Raw genomic sequence first — 21,406 nt, 5'->3', positions numbered from 1 at the left:
GAACACAGCTGGGCAGTTGGCAGAACATCTGAGATTTCTCCCTGTTCTTCTGATATTATATATGAGTTTCTGGCTGCCTCACATACAGGGGCCAGGAAGGAAAAATGAAGACGAGATCTTGCCCACACCAGAGGGATTTTGTTAGCACACTTTTCCAGGGAACCTCTGTTAAAACAACACTGATTTTTTTCGTTCTTATATGATAAAGTAATTCCTTTTAGCTGTGTTGGCAATTACAACTTTATTGCCAAATGTAGCTTGCGTCTAGAGCTTTTGGCATTACAAGAATGTCAGGCAGGGAATGAGAAAGAAATCATAGCTGTGCTGACAGTAACTTTCAACGCTGGTGGGCAATGCCTGCGATCACACACAGAGATGGGAGATGAGTAAGAGATTTGAGGCCACATTCTGCTCCAGCTATGCAGAGATGTTGAAGAAAAATAAAGTGGAGCTCATTGCTCAGGAAAGTCTCTCAGAGCTGTGGGATGTTGGATATGTGCCTCTGTTCTTTGGGAAAGTAATAGCATTAAGTCATGGATAAGAGAAAAGAAGGCACACACTCTTCTTAAAAAAAGCGTCTTTTTTTTTTTTTTTTTTCTCCCCTGTTTATTTGTTTGTTTCTTCGGTCCTGGGAAAATCTTGGCAATGCAGGTTGGTGGACATGTCATGTTTAAACAAATCAAAAGATGAAAAGTCAGTTCTTGCAAAACACAAGAAGAGTTGCTTAAGAGAACTGACCTGTTATTGCAAATGATCTGATCATAGATGTAAAGTTGTACAAGTGCTTCTGTGTTTCTACAGATCAGGAGTTTGTAGCAGATTGTGTCCTGCCCCATTGAACTTGTACTCTGTTAGTAGAGTTATGTGGTGTAAAACAATTTCTGTTAGGAGGATTTGTTGAGCAGAGTGCCCAGCTGCTCTGCACCTTGCAGCCTTGGCCTAAATGTTTGTGATGGATAGAATTTTGATCTAGAAAACTTGAAATGTTCAGGTTTGTTTGTGCACATACTATGCCCGGGAGTTTCTCATGCCCTTTCTCACCAAAATCCATAGATGCTGAAATTCTGCTCATGATTGCCTTACCGACATAATATTTCTGTTTGCTCTCTCCCTGCAGGTACCTGAAGAAAAAGTTATTAGTCTTTTCAGAAGAGGCTTCAAATAGTTTACCTGTCTGATTCTCATTTAAGCCATTGTAAGCAGTTAATTCCTGGGTATGACTTTTTTTTCTTCCCCATAATTATACCAGTTTGCAGGCTTACCTTTACAGCATAGTTTGAATTTTGTGAGTAGAACTCCAATAAAACACAAACGACAAACTTTTTTGTAAGTGTTATTATTTTACTGGATATGTACCATAAGTATTAAAGTTTAAAAAGGTTCTTACCACTATACTGTCAAAATCATTTCTGTGGCAAAGCTTGTTTATGTTACAAAATACAAAACTGTTCCCACTTAAATTATAGTACTGCAATCATTAATACATTCTTTTCGATGCTCAACTATCCTGATTATAAAGCATAGTTAGTTTTTGATTCAGTTTCTAAAAATCTGACTTTTCTGTGTCCTACTATCAAGCACTGAAGTGTCTGTGATCATGCTGAGCTGAAGGATTGCTCTCACAACCATAATATGTTCAGGAAAGCGTCCAAAAGGAGCTGAGATCTGCCCACATATAGAGGGTTAATTTCCCTTTAATGTGTAGTTAGTGAAGAGTATTTCTGTAAACACAAAAGGAAACCAAACATGTAGATGTTTGTGGACCAGATCCTTAATTTATGGAAATCACTGCTATCCAGCTGAAGTCAGTGAAGCTATGACAGCTTATTACCTACAGTAGATCTGCCCATTGGCTTCTGCAAATATGTGTTTGTGTGGGTAATGTGGGACAAGTTGAATATGGTCTTCAACATTGACTAATGTCCTTCCATGGGAATAGAATACCAGCCTCAAAAACATCACTTTTGCAAACTGTGTTCTGCATAGGAACATGCCACACTTTGTGGCAATGAAATAGTCATCTTACAGCCTGCACACAGAAAGACATTGCTTAGAAATCATGAGAAGTTCTCAAACTGAATGAGTGGTAAGACTATTTCCTGAGAGGAGCGTTCTGATCAAACCAGAATATGTCTAAAAACTTCAGCATGCACATAAGAATATCAAGTCTGGTCCTACCTTTCTAGGTATTAAGCACTGAAGGCCCCATTAGACCTTCTGAAGACACTCCAGGTCTTGTTGATTCAGACCTCTTACAGGCACACTAGTAAATAGGTTGAGGAAAGATTTCAGTATTCTTCACCACCTCCACATCTTTGCATGGATTAACTGTTACTGCTGCGTTTTCAGTTTGCAGCAGATTACCAGCAGAGAGAAAGAGGGAGAGAAAGAAAAGAAAAAATCACAGAATAATCTTTATTTGCACACCAAAACAACTTAAGCTCAATTTTCAAAGAAAAGAAAAGAAATAAATAAAAAAAAAAAAAAAAAGCATTTGCAATCCCTTATTCAAAGTACTTTTCTCCTACCCGTTTTCGAAGTATAGAAAGATGATTCATGAGAGACATTAAAAGCAGAGATAGTGAACCACTGGGATAGATTGTGTTGAGAGGCTGTGGAGTCCCCATTACTAGTGTTTGATGTTTGTCTTCTCTCACCTAAGATAAGACAAACATTCGTAGGGAATGACATAGCTGGTGATTTTGCCCTAAGAAAAGGAATAGCTGGCCTCTTGAAGTCTCTTACAGACTTCTGCCTTCTTCCCCTCCCTTTTTCCTGTGATTCATGGCTCCTTGGGATTTCTGCCTGCCCTCTTCTATTTTCCTGACAGCATATTATGGAGGACTTGCACATAATTGTTGACTACTTGAGTGCAATAAGCTGGTTTTGATTTTCTGTGATTTTCTGACTGCATTTGGTTAAATATCTGAAATAGCATGTGACCTTGTTAAACCACACTCCAGTAAACTGTAGATAAAGAATATAATTTTGGATTTAGAGTTTGGCAAAGAACAAACCGATCCCATGCCACTGTCCCGCCAAGGAAAGATGTGGTACGCTTGAGGTGAAGGTCCTCAGAGCTCACGCAGAGGCCTCAGAGCTGCTTCCTGTGCCACTAAGTATATGGGGCTGGATCACAAGGAGGGTATTAATCACAGGGTTGTTTGGGTGGTCTTCTCTGTTACTAGGCCTGGCTAGTTTGCAGACTATGCCAGTCCTCAGTCAGCAGACAACGAAGGGAAAAAGAAGGGACAGCTCTTCTTTTCATGGTAGGTGAACCATGCATTTCACTCTGCCCCAGAGCCTGCTTGAAGCTAAGCTTCTGGTGAGTCTTAAAGCCAAAGGGACTGCTGTGGTCTCCTGTCATGTTAAAAAGGTAAGATCCATTCTCCAAAAAAGTGTTCTGTATGGAGACTTTAGAATGCCTTTTCTTGAATGATTTTACAAGAGCTTCAGAGTAAAACTTAAGGTAATTCTCTCCTTTATGTGTATGTGCATGCATGTGTGGAAATATGCCCTTGGGTAAGTAGCACCCGAGGCCAGGGCCAGGTGCTGCCACTATTACACAGGTAGTCCTCTGACATTGTCTAGAGTATTTGCCACAGATTAAGCAAGAAGGCCTCAGGAGGGTGTATAGATCTTGATCCCATGCTACTTTCACACAGCCTCACATGGCATTACTCCTGATAACAAAATCTCACTGCAGCCAGAAGTGACAAGCGTCTTTTCTGCACGCAGTAGTGCAATTAGCCTGCAACAAGGTTTTTCTTCAGCACGGGTGGAGGAGGTCAGTCAAACACCCTTCTATTACCTGACCTCCCTCCCCTTGTGCCTGGAGCACCTGTTGATAGCAACAGATATGGGCTTAACAGGATGGGAACCTGGAATTAAGACAGTTGACGGCCCTGCGTGTTGGATTTGCTATCACAAAACTGACCTTAAGAATCAGCTACAGAAAAAATAAATAAATACCAGAGTTAAAGTCAAAAAAAGGAGACCTCAGGGCTGTGAAGGTTTATATTTATATCTTGCTGCCGTGAAGGAACCAGAGCCTGAAGCTGTCAGTTGAACGGTTGCACTCTGAGCCCGAGTGTCAACGTCTGTGCGGGCTGGGGGGGGGGGGGGGGTATTATTTTTCTGCCAGTACAGACCAGGGCTCCCCTATAATTAGAGGTGGCATGGGGTGAAGTCCTGCCACAACCATGAGTTCACTCCGGCTCCTCACTCAAAAATAGGATTTGGGGAAGCGGGGAGGTGCGTGGGGGTATATCGCTAGTTCTCGTTTTTTGCACAAGATGCACCTAACAGAGTAGCACAGGGCATGATTGATATCTGTTTGAAGCAAGCTGGGTTTTATTTTTTTTCTGTCCTTAACCAGACCTGAAAAGCAGTCCCAGGCTGTGGCTTCAGCAACCGGTAGCGTGAGGCCAGCTGAGTTGTGTAGACTCCCACAAAGGGTGTCTTGCTTCCGGCAGATGTCCCAGATACCAGGCCATTTGATCCCACCACAAAAATAGTTGCGTAAAATATTGTGCGTTGGCTCTGGCCTGACAGCGATGGGACTGTTCCGCTTCACTGGGCTGGTGGAAACATCCAGCGGGGCTGTGGCTTGTGTCCAGCAAACCTTCTCCCTCCATGGGGCAGCGAAGCGCCTCTGCAAGAACGAGAAAGGGAAGGCACTGGGGAGCTCTCCCTTCCCTTCTGCAAGTAAGGCTTTTAAAAATGGGCACATACTTTCCTAGCTGACTCCTCACACCTAGGTTTGTTGCCAGGAGGGATGGGAGAGAGAGCGCAGCACAACCTAACGCCCCTGTCACATTTCGGGATTGTTGCTATGCCTTCAGGAAAATAAGGACCGCCAGCCAAATCCTCAGCTGGTGCTGACTGGCACAGACCTGCTGACTGCAGCATGGGGAGGCTGATTTGCACCTGCTGAGAGTCTGGCCCTCGAGAAAAAGCATAAAAGAAGCAGGTCCTTTTGCATTGAGGTGGTGAGGAGCCCACACCAAGAGCTGAGACTGCTGCTGGTCTTCACAGTGTCACTGGGAGCAGGGCTGCCAGCCTGCAGAATTTTAAGCTGCAGTGACTGCTATTGATGGCTGCACACATATATTTCTCAAAATAAAAATCATGCCACAAATCATCCCAATTCCACAAAATAATCCCACATGGGCAGTGAAATCATGCAAGAATGCTGCTTCCGAAGACAAAATGTTCTTAGCCAGAAGAGGTTTTCTGTTTTGTTCTGCGGTTTCAGACCTATCCGAAAACTGGCTCTGCCCGCCTTGTCCTTCGTCCTGGTTTTATGGGACAAGTATTGTCAAAGTGAGCTGTGAAAAGGGGCCAGGCACCACATACAGAGAAGCAACAAATGGGTACCAGCATCAGTGAACTGGTGGCAGAACAGCCCTGTACCCTCAGCCACTGCTTGTGACAAGGCCTAGCAGGCAGCTTGAAGTAAATTAACTCCCCTTGGAAAGTTCAGGCATGCTGCAGCCACATGGGCATGCAGAGCCCAAACTTCTGTCTCCATCACCATGTACTGAGAAGTGTACTTGGGACGTGTAGACTATGCAAAACAGGTGTCAGCTCTTCCAACACAAGCTAGAAAATATCACTGTTACTTATGTCAAATATGAGCTCAAGCTGCAAACCTGAAAAATGAGCACTCCCACTCTACTGCTACCTGATAAGCTGTCCTCTCTCAGTGTCATGTGTCTAGGACTCTGTTAATACCCTTCAGTTTGATTGCAAGGCTGGATGCAACTGTAAGCTGATCTGGATCCTGACTGCAGCAGCACATAGCTTTTACCACTTTTCCAGCCTAAAAGAAACAGTATTTTGTGGTGTGCTAGCAGTTTGTTTGTTTTGGTTGCTTTAGAAGAATCTCTGACCACAGTAGGTTTTCCCATTTTCTAGGAGCCGCACTGTAGTGGAAAAGTGGAAGAATGAGGACTGGGGAGAAAATGATAGGCCTACATAAATTAGAAAAGAAATAAATGAAATTGACTGTGAACACAAAAGCAACCATATAAGGTTGGAAGAAAAGCTTATCCACACACATGTCCTGTCTCTGACCTGTGCTCAGAGCAGAGGAAGCACATGGTCCTGGGGCATCCTCCAGTCTAAAACCTCCTGGCTACCAGTCAGGCTCAGAGACTTCCCAGGCTGGAGGTTGCTGCCTCTCTACATCCAGCAACCCTTTTAAGGACTTCCTTCCATGGTTTTGCCAAATTGCTTGTTGAGCTTCTTTATAAAGCATGAGCCTCTTACATAAAGCATCTCATGATGGATGAGTTCCACCATTTTACATCGTGAGGAACAACATGTTCTTTTACTTGCTTGTAACATTGCAGCCTGTAAATAAGGACAGAGTGAGGAGTTGCCATTTCTCAGCCTGATGCAAAAGCACAGAAGCACAAAAAGAAAGAAAGAAACAACAAAAACACAGGAAAACCTATTGGACTGTAACAGCACCCAGAAGAGATATGAAAAAAAAAAACACACAGAGATAGAGTGAATTTGGCTATGCCACGGATCATAAATACTAGTTATAAATGTTCTTGCTAGGCTACACCCAGGTTAGAGGGGTACAGGGTGCCATGACCTGGTACAGCTTGGTGAGTCACTGACCGCAGGGATATCAGCACTATTGATCAATTTTACTGCATCTGTGCCTAAAGGTCCTAACGTGGATCTGATCTGCATTTCCCAGGTGCCGTAATCACACAGTGTAAAGACAGATCAGCTCCTGAGGGCTGGCCTCTGAAATATTAATTGAGCGAGAGCTGGCAGATACAAGGTGCACAAGGCCATTGATAGCCACCAGATTTCTTTTGCCACTTCTAGACTTGCTGGACACCTGGACTCGGATACCCCAGGTTTTGGGAACACCTGTAAGACTGTAACCAGAAAAATGAGAAGTCCTCACTGGTTTCTTAGGCCCTTACAATGCTCGCTCAGGAGCAGTCACTGCCTTTGGAAGGAGCCAGGCCACCACACCAGCTAGGTGCATCCCTTCTTGAGCTGTCCAGGAGGTGTTCAGTCAAAGCTGAAACTCTCTTTTTATCAACACCAGCCACTCAGAAAAACAGCAGAAAGAGCCTTCTGCATTTTAGCCAACATGCTTCCCTGGTATCATGGTTTTGGCTAGCATTGAGCTATTTTTCTTCATAGAGGTTTGTGTGGTGCTGTGTTTTGGATTTTTGATTAAAATAGTGGTGATGACATACTGCTGGTTGCAGAGCAGTACTTACATTAAGTCAAGGACCTTTCAGCTTCTCACACTGCCCTTCCAGTAGGGTACTGTCTTTATCTCCACGTGTGAGTTCTTGCTCTTTTACTTCTCCAATTCTCCCTCCCATAACACCTGGGGAGAGGGAGTGAGTGGCTGCGTGGTGCTGACCTGCCTGCTGGGGCTAAACCACAACACCTGGCTAAGTGCATAAATGGGAGAGTGTCCAGTTCTCTGTCTTTGCTCTTTGACTTCACCAAGATGACTGAAGTCTAAGCTGTTGCCTTACAGTGAAGAAAAGACAAGCATCTTCCTTTTCATCTGCAGTTTGTTTTGAAAAAAGCAGTGTATTTCCTTAGTAATGACGAAAGCATTATATATATGTTTGTGTGTGTGTTTTCATTGATGGCTCAGAATAGGAATAGGTCTGTCACTTTAAAAATCTAGACCCCATGATAATCCTTACATCTGCTCTTGGACATCACAATCTCCTGTTTGCACAGTACCTTTGTTTACAAAACAGGGTGCAGAAACACTAATCAATCTAGTAGGAAGCTCTAAAATGTAATGTAAGTTATCTTGAGTTGTTTAAGCTTGGTTATGCTTAGTGCTTTTGTTTGGGCACTGTTGTATAAGTGGTTTCTTTGCTTTTATGGAAGGCAAGATATAAGAAATGGTAAAGACATAGTGCCAGGAAGGTGTAATACTAACACTGAAATTTGTGAAACTGGTCATATTGCTTATTATCACAGAAAATAAGGCCAGATCTGTGTTTTTAAATGTTATTTAAACTATGACCTTTATAGAATCATATTGAAGAATCTTACTGTTTGATAAAATAAGGCACAAAATTAATACTGGTAATTAGTTGTTAATTTTTTCTTCTTTTGCTTGAGACTCACTTTTAAAAGCTTGAAATAACATTCTCTGGCTGAGATAGGCCTGGGCAGCTAGCTGGAAAAGGCCAGAAGTCTTGATCTATAATAGGAAAATGGTGGGCCAACTCCAACTGTGTTATGAGTGAGAATAGCTCAGGAAGATCATTGAATTTGTTCATAAAGGTGCCAGGTAATAAGTGATGAGGAAGTATGCTTGTCCTATTTATTCTTGATGCATGCCACCATCAGAGTTTTATGTTGGCCTGAATGACAGCACACAACTGAAGACTTGCAAATACCTTTCTATAAGGATCTAAGGAATTCAGGAGCTTGAGTTAAAATAGGTATCTAGCGATATGTTTCTCACAAGCACCTTAAATGTGATTTGCCACTATATATATATACTTTTAATATACGCATATATGTTACACTTGCTATTTGTATGCAACTATATATGCATAAAAATGCTTTAACCTAGTATTTCTTGAACCTCCTCCCCCTACAGAATGCTTTGATGTGTTGTGGAAAAAAGTTTGCAGCAACATTTGTGCTTCTACAGTATGTACACACAAAAGCTGTAGCTTTTCAGATGGAATTCTGGGTCAGAGTTGAAGAACTGCCAAGAGACTTTTGCATGCAGAAGGATGTTGTTGGAACAGCGTGCAAATGGCTCAACTTGTTGAAACGAGTCAAAACAACATCATTTATTTCTGCATAATTGCATCAAATCAAGTTTGAGATAAATGCAGGTTTGCTGTGGAGGGAGCTAATATAATGTAGCTAAAATAGAATAGGAAAACATACTTCAGGAGCAAAATTAATTCTTAATATAACTACAGTGGAATCAGCAGATGTTACATTGGTGATGAATATGATTCACATTATCATATAGATATATATGAAAATGACCTTTTTTAATGTGTTACTAATCACATAATAAATCAAGTATTAAATGCCATATTTCCTAATGAGTTAGTTGAAGTGTTGTAGCAGCATTTGTCTAAGAGCTTTTTTCTAAGTCTTGGGAGAGTTTCAGCAATATGGCACACCTGCTTAGCAGTCCAGCATTTTCATATGTTACCATGGGCCATAGCCCACTCTCACATATGCCAAGAAAGACCATTACAATAGGAAAGCATGTACCAAAGTACCTTTCATCCTGCTTTGAAAGGATTTGTCACGTAGCTGGAAACTGCTTGTTATGGGCACTGTACCTTAAGAAATTATTCTGTTATTTTTTCTCAGACGTACAAATATTGTTTGGATTATAGCAGAGTGGAATGTTTTCCGTATAAAAACAAACAAAAAAACTGATGTCAATGTCGACAGGAATGCATATGAAAGATTTACTCCTGAAGATTTTTGTTGTAATACACTGACTTCTGGCCAAGGGGAACATGATTTATCCTACACAAATTGTTTTGAATTTATTGTATCTGATAATATAACAAACAATAACTTCAAAATACAGCCACAGTGTCCCTCAAATTAAGTTATGCGCGCTGATCAAAATGTACAGACTACACTTATAGCATTTAGGTTTCCTCTGTGGTTGACATCTTTAAAAGGCCTTTCCTTTTTTTATATATAAATTTGTTTTTGTTCTGTGATTGAGATGATTCTTGAAATAAGCAGAGCCAACTGTGGAAAAAAATACTCTCAAATTTTCATCAAAATAAACTAACATTGTTTAAAACTGCTCAATCTAAAGCACCAAACTTCTTTGTACAGGTCAAGAACACGAGGGTGCATCTAGATCATCAGACACTTTCACAATGATTTTACTGTGTAAAGAGAAAAAGCAATGGGACGAGGTACGTGAAAACCAATAATGTGCTGGAGCCCTCATGTGGGAGCGGTGTTTGGGGAGAAAAACTTCATTGGCTCTCCAGCTGAAAACAGTTCCAGCTAAACTGTGGTCCAAAAGGCATTCAAGGAGAGAACAAAGCAGTGGCTGGAACTTGCAAAGAGAACTGTCTTAACCTTCAGTTTATCTTGTTCTTATACCTTTTCCAGTCCATGTTCTCCTACACAGCCTGAGGAGGACACTGAAGTTAACTACAGGATAACATTTGCATATATAAGGAACTGTACAAAAAAAGTTCTCAACTCTTTGTGTGCTCAGCCTCCAAAACAAGAGACAGGTAATTTCCTTGATAGAGAGGGAATCTATTTTATGTAATTATGCATTTTTTTACTAAATGGGTATGCTCATAAAAGACAGTGGTTCACCATAGGTATAAGGGTGAATAACTTCTTGTTTTATTGCTGTGGGCTCACCGTAGGGGTCTGCAGATCAGGACAATGCAGAAACATAGTTTTCCACGTGTTGGTTTCCAAGTAAAGGACAAAACTCTCTAGTTCATGTGGGCTAGACCAAGGCATATAGACGAGGTCACTTCACTATGGGATGACACAGAAGTTTTCAGCTCAGAAAGACCATGAGGAGCTACTGCACATTGTTCTTTTTCTTACACTGGGATTGGGCACACACAAGATGGGATTTATCCGGGCTGGTAATTTTCATTAGAAGCTTGTTATTTATAAAACTGTACAATTAGTGTGTATTAAACTTGTCCTAATTTACTCCCTTGAACAACAGTTTGATCTGTGTCTTAAAAAGGCTTTCTTATAGTGTGTGTGAATGTGTGTATGCCTGACAAATAATAAAAATAATAATAAAAAATGCACTAGAACTGAAAATACTGAAAAGGAATCCCATGAACTGTTTTTACACGCAGCAGCTATGTTTGGTCTCTTTAGCTCTATTTTAATTTCTGACCAGTAGCTTCAAATTTGTCAGTGCACGATTCTGGTTCTTTCAGCTATTCTTTAAAATTCTCTTTCAAGCCTAGGCACCAACACATTCCTCTGTTCTCCCCTCTTTCCCCACATATCTGTATCAGACAGATTGTATTTGTTCAGCAGGACGGCTAAAGTCATTGCCTTTCAAACTTGTGCTATGCATTACACTCTCACACTTGACCCTCATTTTAAATAAAACTTTGTTCTTCACATACTCAGAGACCAGGAAAGGGACAATTTGGCTGCAAAAGTACACAGTCTGGAATCAGATGGAGAGCTCCATGTCTGAGTTTCAATTTACCTTCATCCACCATCTTTTGGGGTTTTCTGGGTCTAGCTGTAATCCGAGCAGCTCATTTTGACAGATTTAGAATGTTTCATACAGTAATTGGAATTTCACTGCTTTAATGTCTTCATTCAAACAGTTTCTCTGATCATGGCACTGGAAAGGAAGTCTTATGCTATACATAGCTTTATGTGAAAAAAGGAGGTTTATGTGATTATGGTAATAGTTCATAAAATCTAGCAGACAAAGAATAATTTAGAATTCATTTATTCATAACAGCAGAAGTTAATATTCTTCTTGCCTACAAAAGAGCTTCAGACATAATTAATCTTTTCTCCCGGATTTCTACTATTCTGCAGAGCTAGTTTGGTTTGCTTCAATGTTACAAATGCCTTAACTTTTTTTTTTTTTTTTTGTACTTTTTAGGCTCTTCAAAATACTGTTTTTCCTTAAATAAATAATGCTGATTCCATGAAGATGGTATCAAAGTTGTCTTCCAACTTTCCTGAAGATTTATGTAGGAATTTGAATAGAACACTGCATTCAGCTCTCTGTTCTGCAGCTAACCATTTTATTGGTATAGAATAAATCACTTCCCTAAGACTGAGGATTTAAGCAATTTAACATATCCCTTCATAATATGAGAACTTCTTTTTAATGGTTTATCTGCTTTGGGAACAGGGGAATAGTGTGTGTGTCTGTTTCTGTATGTTATTTGTATTATTTTATTAAAACACCAATTTTTTTCTTCTTTTTTTCTCGTCCTTTATTTTTTATTTTTTTTCCTTCTGGTGATTCTCCTCTATTTCTTCATCTCTGGCCAATCTAAGATACTTCAAACCTCCCCAAATGCAACTTTAAGCTGAGCTCATAGCAGGCTGGCAGCAGCCTCAAATACTTAACTAGTTACTTGGGACCATTTCTGTACTCCCTTGGCCTGATTTTGTCGAAACCCTTCCAACTGAAAGCAGAAAAAATTTGAAATGTAGCCATGAGAGAATTGAAAAGTGAAGACCATAGGCACAATGTCAGATTAATCTCTGTGTTAACTTCACTGGAGCACTATGTCTGGAACATATTAATACAATTTTGCTGTGTGATCTGTCAGTTGCATGCTATCATTCTAAAGAGTGGCTCTTTAAAACCTTGTCCTCCAGGTTAAATGAATTTAGCAATAGTGAACTGGCAGATCATAGGAGATGTTTGTCCTTAGAGGTGTCTGTGGTGGAAATCTGCAGCTTTTAGTGCTTGGCCCAATGCTCTTTCACATTTTTATCAGTGAAAAGAAAATACAGGTAAAATTACTGTTGATAAAATTTGTTGATCACAAAAGGAACTAAGATTCTTCTGGGGAAATATAACTATAGAGAAGTCAGGCAGAAAATTTCAGAACAGCGATCTGGCCATTTGCCTTTTTGCTAAAGAGGTGTATTGATAACAGGAATCTCTGGCCATGCATGCATGCGTGCATATGACATTTTTTATTTTCCCTCAGGAACTGGAACTCAAGGTTAGAGATAACAAACTTCTCTTATATGTATTATTATATAGTATATACAAGCATATTATTATGAAGCATGTTAAAATTTGGTGATCTGTGGTAAGCTTTGCGTACTCTTACTCTGCCTAGAAAGTGCGTATCTGAAGAGGGCTTTGTCCTTTTGCTCAGACAGGAGTTGAAAGAGACCACCTGTTCAACCCTTGCAGACTCTCAAGTACTTGCCCCACCTTTCATGGCAATCTTTGCAGTTTTGGACACTTGTCTGGTTTGAGCTGTTTTTGTTTACAGTTTTGTTGAGCTCATGACTAGGGAGCAATGCCATAATAACTTTAAGGGAAGTGACCTTCTGGTTCATCCATTGTCACATCCAGACTAGGAGGAGGAGAAACAAAGAAGCTGTCATCATCACAGCTGAACTGTAATAATTTTGAGTTATAGGGGAAAAAAGGAGGTGAATTCCTGACCTCAGAATTTATTGATGTTTGGCTACTCACTCTAACAAAATATTGCCTTCTTTCTGAGGCTGTCAGCTTTACTTAGTCACCTTAGACAAGTTATACATTGCTCAATTAAAATATATATGTGTATATATATATATTTAATGCAATTAAAAGAAAAAAAAAGTTCTATTCCAAATATATGCTTTGCTATAGAAAAGTCTTTCCAGAATGTAAGAAAAATCCCCACCAACAACATGCACATCTATCTGTTTGCCTGGTTTGGCTGAGGATTACATTGGCATCCTCACTCCCCATTCCCAGCTCATTAGCATCTTGTGGCACTTCAAAACCAGCCAGAGTTATGTCTCTGGTGCTGCCCTGGTAGGGTGGGATGCCTATATCCCATCCCTGGCAGCAGCAAGGGGTGGCACTGGGTGTTTTTTAGCTATTTCAGCCTTGCTTGGATCCCCACTGCCAGGCAGTGCCCTTTGCACAAAACCTGCCAAGGGCAAATGAGTTTCTCTCATTAACAGCGTAATTGATGAGGAATTACGGGCAGCTCAGCAGGAAGAGCAAAGGCCATAAAGATGAACAAAGGCAGTGAGTGTACAGCAGTAACTGCAAGGTTTTCCTCCTGGAAGAGGTAGACCTTCACCAAGCTCACCCAACTGCTTAGAGCTGGGTATACTGTGACTGGCAGCAAGACCAGAAAATACATTCCTGTTAATTAGCAGCAAGAATAAAATATTTCTGAAATAAGGTATATTTATACATGGTTCCATGTTCTCTTGAGCCTTACTGATGTCCTGGAAGTCCTAGTCTCTGTTTTCACCTCAGTTTTCTACTTTAATTTTGTTGGCATAGGAGTGGAAAAAAAGGTGTTTCTGTAAGATTTTGCACATGTGGCGTATGTCATATCTCTCCCCCTTCCCCTCCTTCCCTGGCTTCTGGAGTCATTGGTTTGCTGGTGACTGCCCGGGCTCACCCCTAGCCAGGGCCTGATGCTGGTAGCAGATCATCTCCTCAGGGAAGCATGAACAAGGGCTGGCTGTGTTTACTGGTTACAGGGGTAGCCCCCCTTCCCACTGGAGGAACACTACACATCCCAGTACAGATGATGTGAGACATGTATGCTGGCTGGAAACCATACAGTATTTGCTTATTATCCCAGTGGGCTGAAGGTCCAGTGACCCCCACCCCCGCCCCACAGAAGGCGGCATTGCCGCCCGGCCGCGGTATTCTTGGTGAGGACTGTGACACAGGTGCTGAGGCAGACAATCTGCAAGCGAGGCACAGGGCGTGGCCGCCACCTCCAGGGACACAGCAGGGACAGTGCCACCGCCAGCACCACTGCCAGCACCGCCACCAGCACTGCCACCTCACACAGGTGAGCTGGGCCCAGGCCTCCAGGGGGCCTCACCCGGGATTTACGTTAAATAGCAGCGTGCAAGCAACTGTGAGACCCAGAGCCCTGGGTGAAGCTCAAGGCTTTAGGAGAGTCTTGGCATTTCAAGAGGATTCAAATGCATCTCACAAGCAACAGGAGTTGACTGCTCAAGTTGTAGCAGACTGATTTACAGGCTGCACAATGGCTTTTATTCTCTCAGAGATCCCTGCTACCCAGTTGTGGTGGTCTAACTTAATCAGTAGTAGAAAATTTACTGGGGTCAGGAGGAGGACAACCTCATTCAGGGAGCTGTTCAGGGGACGAAGTGTGATTGGAAAGATGGGGACAGTTTGGTGACTACTTACAAGGCAGTCTGCAACATTTAGGCAATTATCTGGGGCCTGGAAGACAAATCTGGTACTTCTGTCATCAGATAACAGGCAAAGTACAAATCATTTACAAATGCGGGCATTTGTTCTTGAGGCTGTCTAACTGAAACTTTTTTTCCAAAAGGTTCAGAGGCTTTGGATGCCCCATTGCTTCACATACAGAGGTCATTTGCCCCAAAGCCCCACCTCCACTTCTCCTTTGCCTTCCCTTGGGTCCCAAACTGTCCCTGCCCGGATCCCACCCGTTCTATGATGTTGCCCATTTGGTTGCCATGGCAGTCCCATGGCAGAGAGATGCCCGTGGCAGTGCCATTTTTACTGCAGGACACCAGGTACAGGTGGGATGTGAGTGCCAGTCAGGCAGCTGCAGGTGATCTCAGCTCACTCCATGCTCCTTCCTCTTCTCCTTCCTTTTCTCCACAGCAGCAGGATGTCTGGGGTAGAAGATGCTTTCCGTAAATTCGCAGTATACGGTGACACAGCTGCCAGTGGCAATGAGATGACCGGGAAAAACTTTTCCAAGATGTGCAAAGAATGTGGGGTGATGGATGGAAAAGCCGTGACCAGCACTGATGTCGACATAGTATTCAACAAAGTCAAGTGAGCGTCGCAGCAAGGGTCATTGGGCAGCGCTGTTGGGTGGGCAGAGGAGATGGCAACCAGGCTCTCAGACAAGGGGCGGCCCTGGGGTTTTCCCATCCCATTGCCACCCACCTGCAAGGTAACTTTCCTCTTGGTCTCCCCTGGCTGTAGGACCAAGGGTGCCCGCACCATCACATTTGCTGAGTTCCAGCAGGCCATGAAGGAACTCTGTGGTAAGCGCTTCAAGGGCAAAACACCAGAGGAAGCACTGCAGGCTGTGTATGGCCTCATCGAGGGGAAGGAGCCGGGCAGTGCAGGCACCACGGTGAGTAGGAGCTTCCTTGCCTGCTGTGTAGCTGGAGCTGCCGTGGGACCACACGTCCCAAGGGCTATCCTTGCATGTAGAGAAGAGCCTATCTGTGATCTCACTCCTAATGCTGGCTGTCTCCGGCTGGTCTCCTTTCTTGCAGAAAGCCACCAAGGTTGGTGGGGTTGAGAGGCTGACGGACACTAGCAAATACACCGGCAGTCACAAGGAGCGCTTTGATGAGAGCGGCAAAGGGAAGGGTCTTGTTGGCCGCGAGGACCTGAGCGACAACAGCGGCTATGTTGGTGGCTACAAGGGAGCAGGCACTTACGACAAGACACATTAGGCATGAAACTGCTTAGGAAAGCAAGGACTTTCTTCCCCTATTACTTGGGAGGAGAGGCAAATAAATATCTCATGCAACTGGCCTTCTGTGTCTGTGCACACCAAATCTGACAGGGTGGGAATGCATGGGGCGGGCACTGGATGATGGTTGTGTGGCGGAGGTTCCCCATCCAATGGTGCTTTGATTGCTGTGCAGCAGGGCTTGAAAGCACCTCAATCCAAGGACAAGACAACCTTCTGGAGAAAAGTCTACGGGCCAAATAGCCCACTGCTATCACATGGCTTCTCATTTCTAATTAAGTAGGTTAGTCTTCAAATATTCACTCATTATTTTTATTCTCCCCTCCGAACACACTTGTATTTTGTTGTTATTTTTGCCCTGGGGAGCAATGCATGCTTGTCTTTGTATTGCCTCACTGGCATTTTATGCTGGCAGTTTCTGGTGGCAGACAGCTCATCAGCAGTACCTACCATACCTTGAAGAGTACCCTTGTGAGGCATAGAATGCAACAGGTACTACCTTGGGAGGATGGTAGGGGTCCCAATAACACCAGTTCCTGCTTTTTGCTTTTCCCCATCCCCCAGGTTAAACCCCCTCACATATTCCTAGCACGTGCCTGGGTCACTCAACACTATTTCCCCTGGTTTCAGTGTGCTGGCAGCTGGGGAAGAGTTCATGACCTCAAGGACAGTGAATAAAGTGTGATGACTGACCATGGCCTCCTGTGCTGCCCATGCCCTCCCTGAGGGTTTTGAGGGGATGGGAGACCAGGAAGGGGGCAAGAGAGGTGTCAAAAGAGAAGCTGGGGTGCTTTCCCTAAGTGTTTGTTCGATTGCTTGTCTTTATTTCTCAGTACCAGAACTGATCATTAAAACTTTACCTTAATTGGCAATAAACAAAATTCTGTGAAATTCAGACTCGAGGTGACACAACAGGATGAAATGCACAAACTAAGATGGAAAAAATAGCGCTGAAATATATGTAAAAAATAAAGGCCATATGCCCACTTTTTAATTGGCTTTTTATAACTCAGATAAAACACATTGAAGGTGGCAGCAACGCTGGCATAGTACACCATGTGCTGTAAAACAGTTTAAGCAAAGTACATGTAGCTTAACAGGTAGCAGGGCATTGTCCACAAAAGAAAAGGTAATGCACTTATGTAACAATGGAAGAACATTCTCACCTAGATCTGCTTTTGGTGTTATACAATTCCTTATTTTAATGCAGTCAGCAGGTAATTGCAACAAGTATTAATATTTCAGAGCTATGATTGTTGTTCCTGACACTTTGTATTGTTCCTGAAGTGGCTCTACTCAACTCATTGCTCTTGAGATGCTCTGGTGAAAACAGGAGTCTGCAGGGAGTCTACTGGGAGTCTGCAGGACTGTTTGACAGTGCCCTGGGCCTGGGCCTGGACACAGCTCCTTAACTCCTTTCTCTGGAGGTCCCCTGCTTTTCCTAGGATGGAGGCCTGGTTGGTTTTCTCCCCAGAACAAAGCTCTATGTGGAGATTACAGCAGGTGTGCATTATAGTGTTATCCAAGGTATGGGTTTGAGGTTCTCCCAGTACTTTCCACCCTCCAGCTCCATCCCTTAAAAGGGCTTATTAACACATGGTGGGTAGTAATCACCAGTGTCCCACTACCCCTTGGTGGCCAAGCAGAAAGGCATACCAGCTCCACCAGATAGCACAGTTTTCGAGCAAAAGACGTAGGCACCAGCCATCTCACAGCTGTACCAATGTCCAGGATTGGTGTGGTGTTTGGTGCCATTCCTTCTTGCCACACTTTGAGCAGCTCAGGACATTGTCATTTTGGAGGAAAGGAAGACATGGACTGTCCTCAAGAACCTTGATTATTTCTTTGTTAAGACCTCAGTTTCCTTATAAATGAATCAAGGAATAGTCTCCATAAAGTTCTGCAAACAAACACAGGGATGTGTTGATGTGTTGTATGTTGATGTATTGTAATATTAGCTTCTTTTTTCTTTTCCTTCTTTTTTCTTCTTTTTTTCTTTATGTATATATAGTTGGCACAGAAGAAGCTGTGGGAGCTTAGGGAACAGACTGAGAGCTTTGTACTTGTGCTTGTGTACTGTGAGTTCTGGTTTGCATTAACTTGGGTACAGTGTGACACTGGAGGGTGAATTTCTGAGACATGATTCAATCTACTTCATCCTGTAATCTAACTTGTGTAGTACTCCAGTACCAACAAGAACCACTGCTTGTCCTGCCTATTCCTTATAAGTAGAAACCACAAAAAGATGAGGAATGCCATGCTCACTCCCTACAGCAGCTGCGGAGTGGACAGATGAAAAGGAAGTTGTGCTTGACTGAGGAGTTCAAAAATAGTACCTGATTACTACATGCCCCTGGGGAAGCAGTAATAACAGTGGATCTAAGATTTTAAAATAAAGGCATGCATGTATCAATGGCAGCATGAAAAACACATCTGCAAGCAGGACAGAACAAAACACAAAACCAAAACCAACACAAAAGAAACAAACAAACACGTAGACAAAAAACAGTTTATGCTTTAGTACATTGGGAGCCTGCAAAAATTGAGGAGACTGCCCAGTGCAAGGTGGGATGGGGGGCTCCTCTTACACCACTGCCATCTAATACTAAATTTCCGCACCATTTTGTGTATACTCTCTTACAGAGGCCATACTGTCTAGCAAACCAGCCATCCCAGGAGAAAGAGGTTAGGAGCCTTCCCCATGGCGGCAGCAGGAGTGTGTTGTGCATCATTTCCCTGCACTGTCCTGCCCCTGTGAACATCGCGGGAAAGGCGAGGATGCCCACTGGCACTCCTGTTGAAAGATAGGCACGTGTTTGTGCAGTAATGAGAACAACAAGGCCGGTGGAAGCTGCCAGAAGAGCTACGTAGCTCTATACATGCAAAGCACTGGATTTGGGGGATATACTGGGAACGCTGGAAAACTTGCTGAAACAGAACAATGCTGCTAATCTAGGAGATTATACCCAGCTATGGCTAAAATGTGTCATTACTGTGGAAAAAATGGAGAAGGATTGGCTCCAAATTATCTGGGGGGGAAAGAAACATTGGATCAAGACATGCTGTCAATTTACAACCACTTTAACACAAAGGCAAAACAAAACAAACAAACAAACAAAAAACCACTAAATCCTGTTCTTTGGAAAGCTCAGCAGGTTTGTTTCTGTGGTGTGTCTCTGGACATACCCCTCAACGCCCAGACTCCAGCCCTTCCATTTCACGCAGTTTTCTTGCTATCTTCTAGAAATTTGACTCAAGACCAAATTTAGTAGTTCTTTGCCAGCTGGTCATTGCTTCAGGGTACTGGAGCATGTTACCTGTTACAACAGTCAGGTAGAATATGCTTGATAATATTGATGAAATCTGCACACAAACTAGAACAAGATCTGAAGATACATCTTTGTGACTGTGCTGCAAGTGCAGAGGCAGTAGGACAGGGAGTTATCTAACACAGGCAGGAAACAGATAAGAAACTAGATACATACATGTGTGTAATGGTTTTAAAGCAAGGTCTTCAAACTACTTAAGACCTCTGCTACCCCTTTTGCCACATGGACATGCAGTAACAGACTTGCTGTTGCTGAAACCAGCACAGTTTTACTTTACTTTGACAATGCAGGAATAAGAAAGAACAGATAACTTGCGTTAATGCAGCCACTGCTGGTGGCAATGCCGTAGGACAGATAAATGACTATCCATGTAAAGTAACACTTGCATGGCAGTGTGGGCTGGTGGCTCACCCTGTTTGCTGTGGTATTGGCCCTGCCTTTGCACAGTTGTTTTTGTTGTTGTTGTTGTTGTTGTTGCAGGTTTTCTTTCTAATGTGACCGCAGAGCTGGCTAGAGGTGTGGGGAGCCCAGCGCTGAGCTTATGGACCCATGGTTGCAGAGGGTGTGCCAGGTGGGCAGCTGTAGCTGCACCCGTATGACAGGGGGTCGTGTATCCATGAGAGGGAAGGTAAAGGAAGGGAAGGGAAGGCAAGGCAAGGCAAGGCAAGGAGACATTTGGAGATCAGTGCACAGTACTAGTTTGGCTTCTGAGAGCTCTAGATACTTGGACAACTCTTGCTTTCAGTTGGGTTTGCAGTAAGTTGCTCTGTTGTTTCACTGGATTTCATGGTGAATTATAAAGTCGAAGGAAGATGCACATGCCATAGGCTTGCATCTTTTTCCAGCAATATTAACTGATCTACTGGGTAAAAATTTTCTTTCCCTACACACTCTTCCTTTGTGACCATTGCTCATGCCCCGCCTTTATTCCTCCCCTCCTTTTCCAGCTCCAAACCCAGCTGCAACCCCTGGGACAGCTTCACAGGTTGTCTGGGTGCCCCAGTAACGGTGTTTGAGTCTCAGCCCCCAGCCGCCTGCAGCTGCAACAGGAGGCACTTAGCTGTTGAGCCTTGCCCATCAGCCTGACAAACATCGCCTAACACCACTGGGCCCACAGGCTGCCCCGGCAGGGAGAGCTGGGGACCAAACACGGTCGTGCCGTAGCCTTGCATCACACCATGCTGTGTAGTGCTGGGACAGCGCTGGGAAACGGGTAATACTGAGTATGAAGTGGCTCTTTTCCCTCGAAGTCTGGGATTATTTTACCTCTGGTGTTGGTTTTCTTCACTGTGATTGTAAGGAACCATATGGTATTTTAAAAAATAAAAAACATCTTTTTTTATTTTTTTATTTTTTTTTTTCTGCATGACTTAAGGGGTGTTTGTGCTCGCTAAACTTAAAGCTAGTAGTTATAATTGCTGACTATGTGCCCTGTATTCAGCGCAGCCACAGCCTTTTTCTTCTCTCTCTCTCTCTCTCAAAAGTGCAATATCTTTGTGCAGCCTTAGATGCACCCACCCATGCTGGGTGCATTTCATTCCTTGTCTCTCAGCCAGATGCCACCCTCACTCCGTTCTGTGCAGATGTGGGATATATTCTGTATCGTGCTACCTGGAATTTCCCACTTTTGGTATCAGAGACAAAGGGTCACAAGGGGTTTCAGAAGACTTTGCTAATCACTCACAACTAACCATTTATGATATAAATCATTCATGAACTGTACTCACATGCAGTACACTCACAGCAAGTGAGTACATTTCACAGCAAGCAGTGAACAGATTAACGAGCTCCTCTGTGCTGCACAGACGCAGCAAGAACCAGGACGGGATGGGCATGGCCAGAAATGCTCAGACAAGTGCATCAGCCTAAAAGCGTTCAACTATTGCCACCTTATGGCAGGGC

General features: G+C 43.1%; 1 protein-coding gene across 7 annotated transcripts; it reads left to right on the top strand.

Moving 5' to 3' along the window:
• Positions 1 to 590: 590 nt before the first annotated feature.
• LOC118259665 (tubulin polymerization-promoting protein family member 2-like) lies at positions 591 to 16,305 on the top strand. Of its 7 annotated transcripts, none has more exons than XM_035569374.2 (6): positions 591 to 1,214; positions 9,844 to 9,926; positions 10,129 to 10,256; positions 15,344 to 15,520; positions 15,674 to 15,827; positions 15,973 to 16,301. In XM_035569374.2, the coding sequence occupies exons 4-6, from the start codon at positions 15,351 to 15,353 to the stop codon at positions 16,153 to 16,155; spliced, it is 507 nt and encodes a 168-aa protein (XP_035425267.1). In that variant the 5' UTR covers positions 591 to 1,214; positions 9,844 to 9,926; positions 10,129 to 10,256; positions 15,344 to 15,350; the 3' UTR covers positions 16,156 to 16,301. The 7 variants fall into 7 exon arrangements, with proteins under 7 accessions (XP_035425267.1, XP_050572446.1, XP_050572447.1 ...); XM_035569375.2 differs by lacking the exon at positions 591 to 1,214 and adding an exon at positions 3,052 to 3,269; XM_035569372.2 differs by lacking the exon at positions 591 to 1,214 and adding an exon at positions 3,255 to 3,376.
• The last annotated feature ends 5,101 nt before the right edge of the window (positions 16,306 to 21,406 follow it).

The sequence above is a fragment of the Cygnus atratus genome, chromosome Z (genome assembly GCF_013377495.2).
Source record: "Cygnus atratus isolate AKBS03 ecotype Queensland, Australia chromosome Z, CAtr_DNAZoo_HiC_assembly, whole genome shotgun sequence".
NCBI lineage: Eukaryota > Metazoa > Chordata > Aves > Anseriformes > Anatidae > Cygnus > Cygnus atratus.
This window is presented reverse-complemented; position numbering and strand designations above follow the sequence as displayed.

Bases quoted from the DNA above. Each gene is read 5' to 3' on its own strand.
- LOC118259665 (XM_050716489.1), top strand. The intron at 15,521-15,673 runs GTGAGCGTCGCA...CCCTGGCTGTAG, and splicing joins ATAGTATTCAACAAAGTCAA to GACCAAGGGTGCCCGCACCA. The intron at 15,828-15,972 runs GTGAGTAGGAGC...CCTTTCTTGCAG, and splicing joins CGGGCAGTGCAGGCACCACG to AAAGCCACCAAGGTTGGTGG.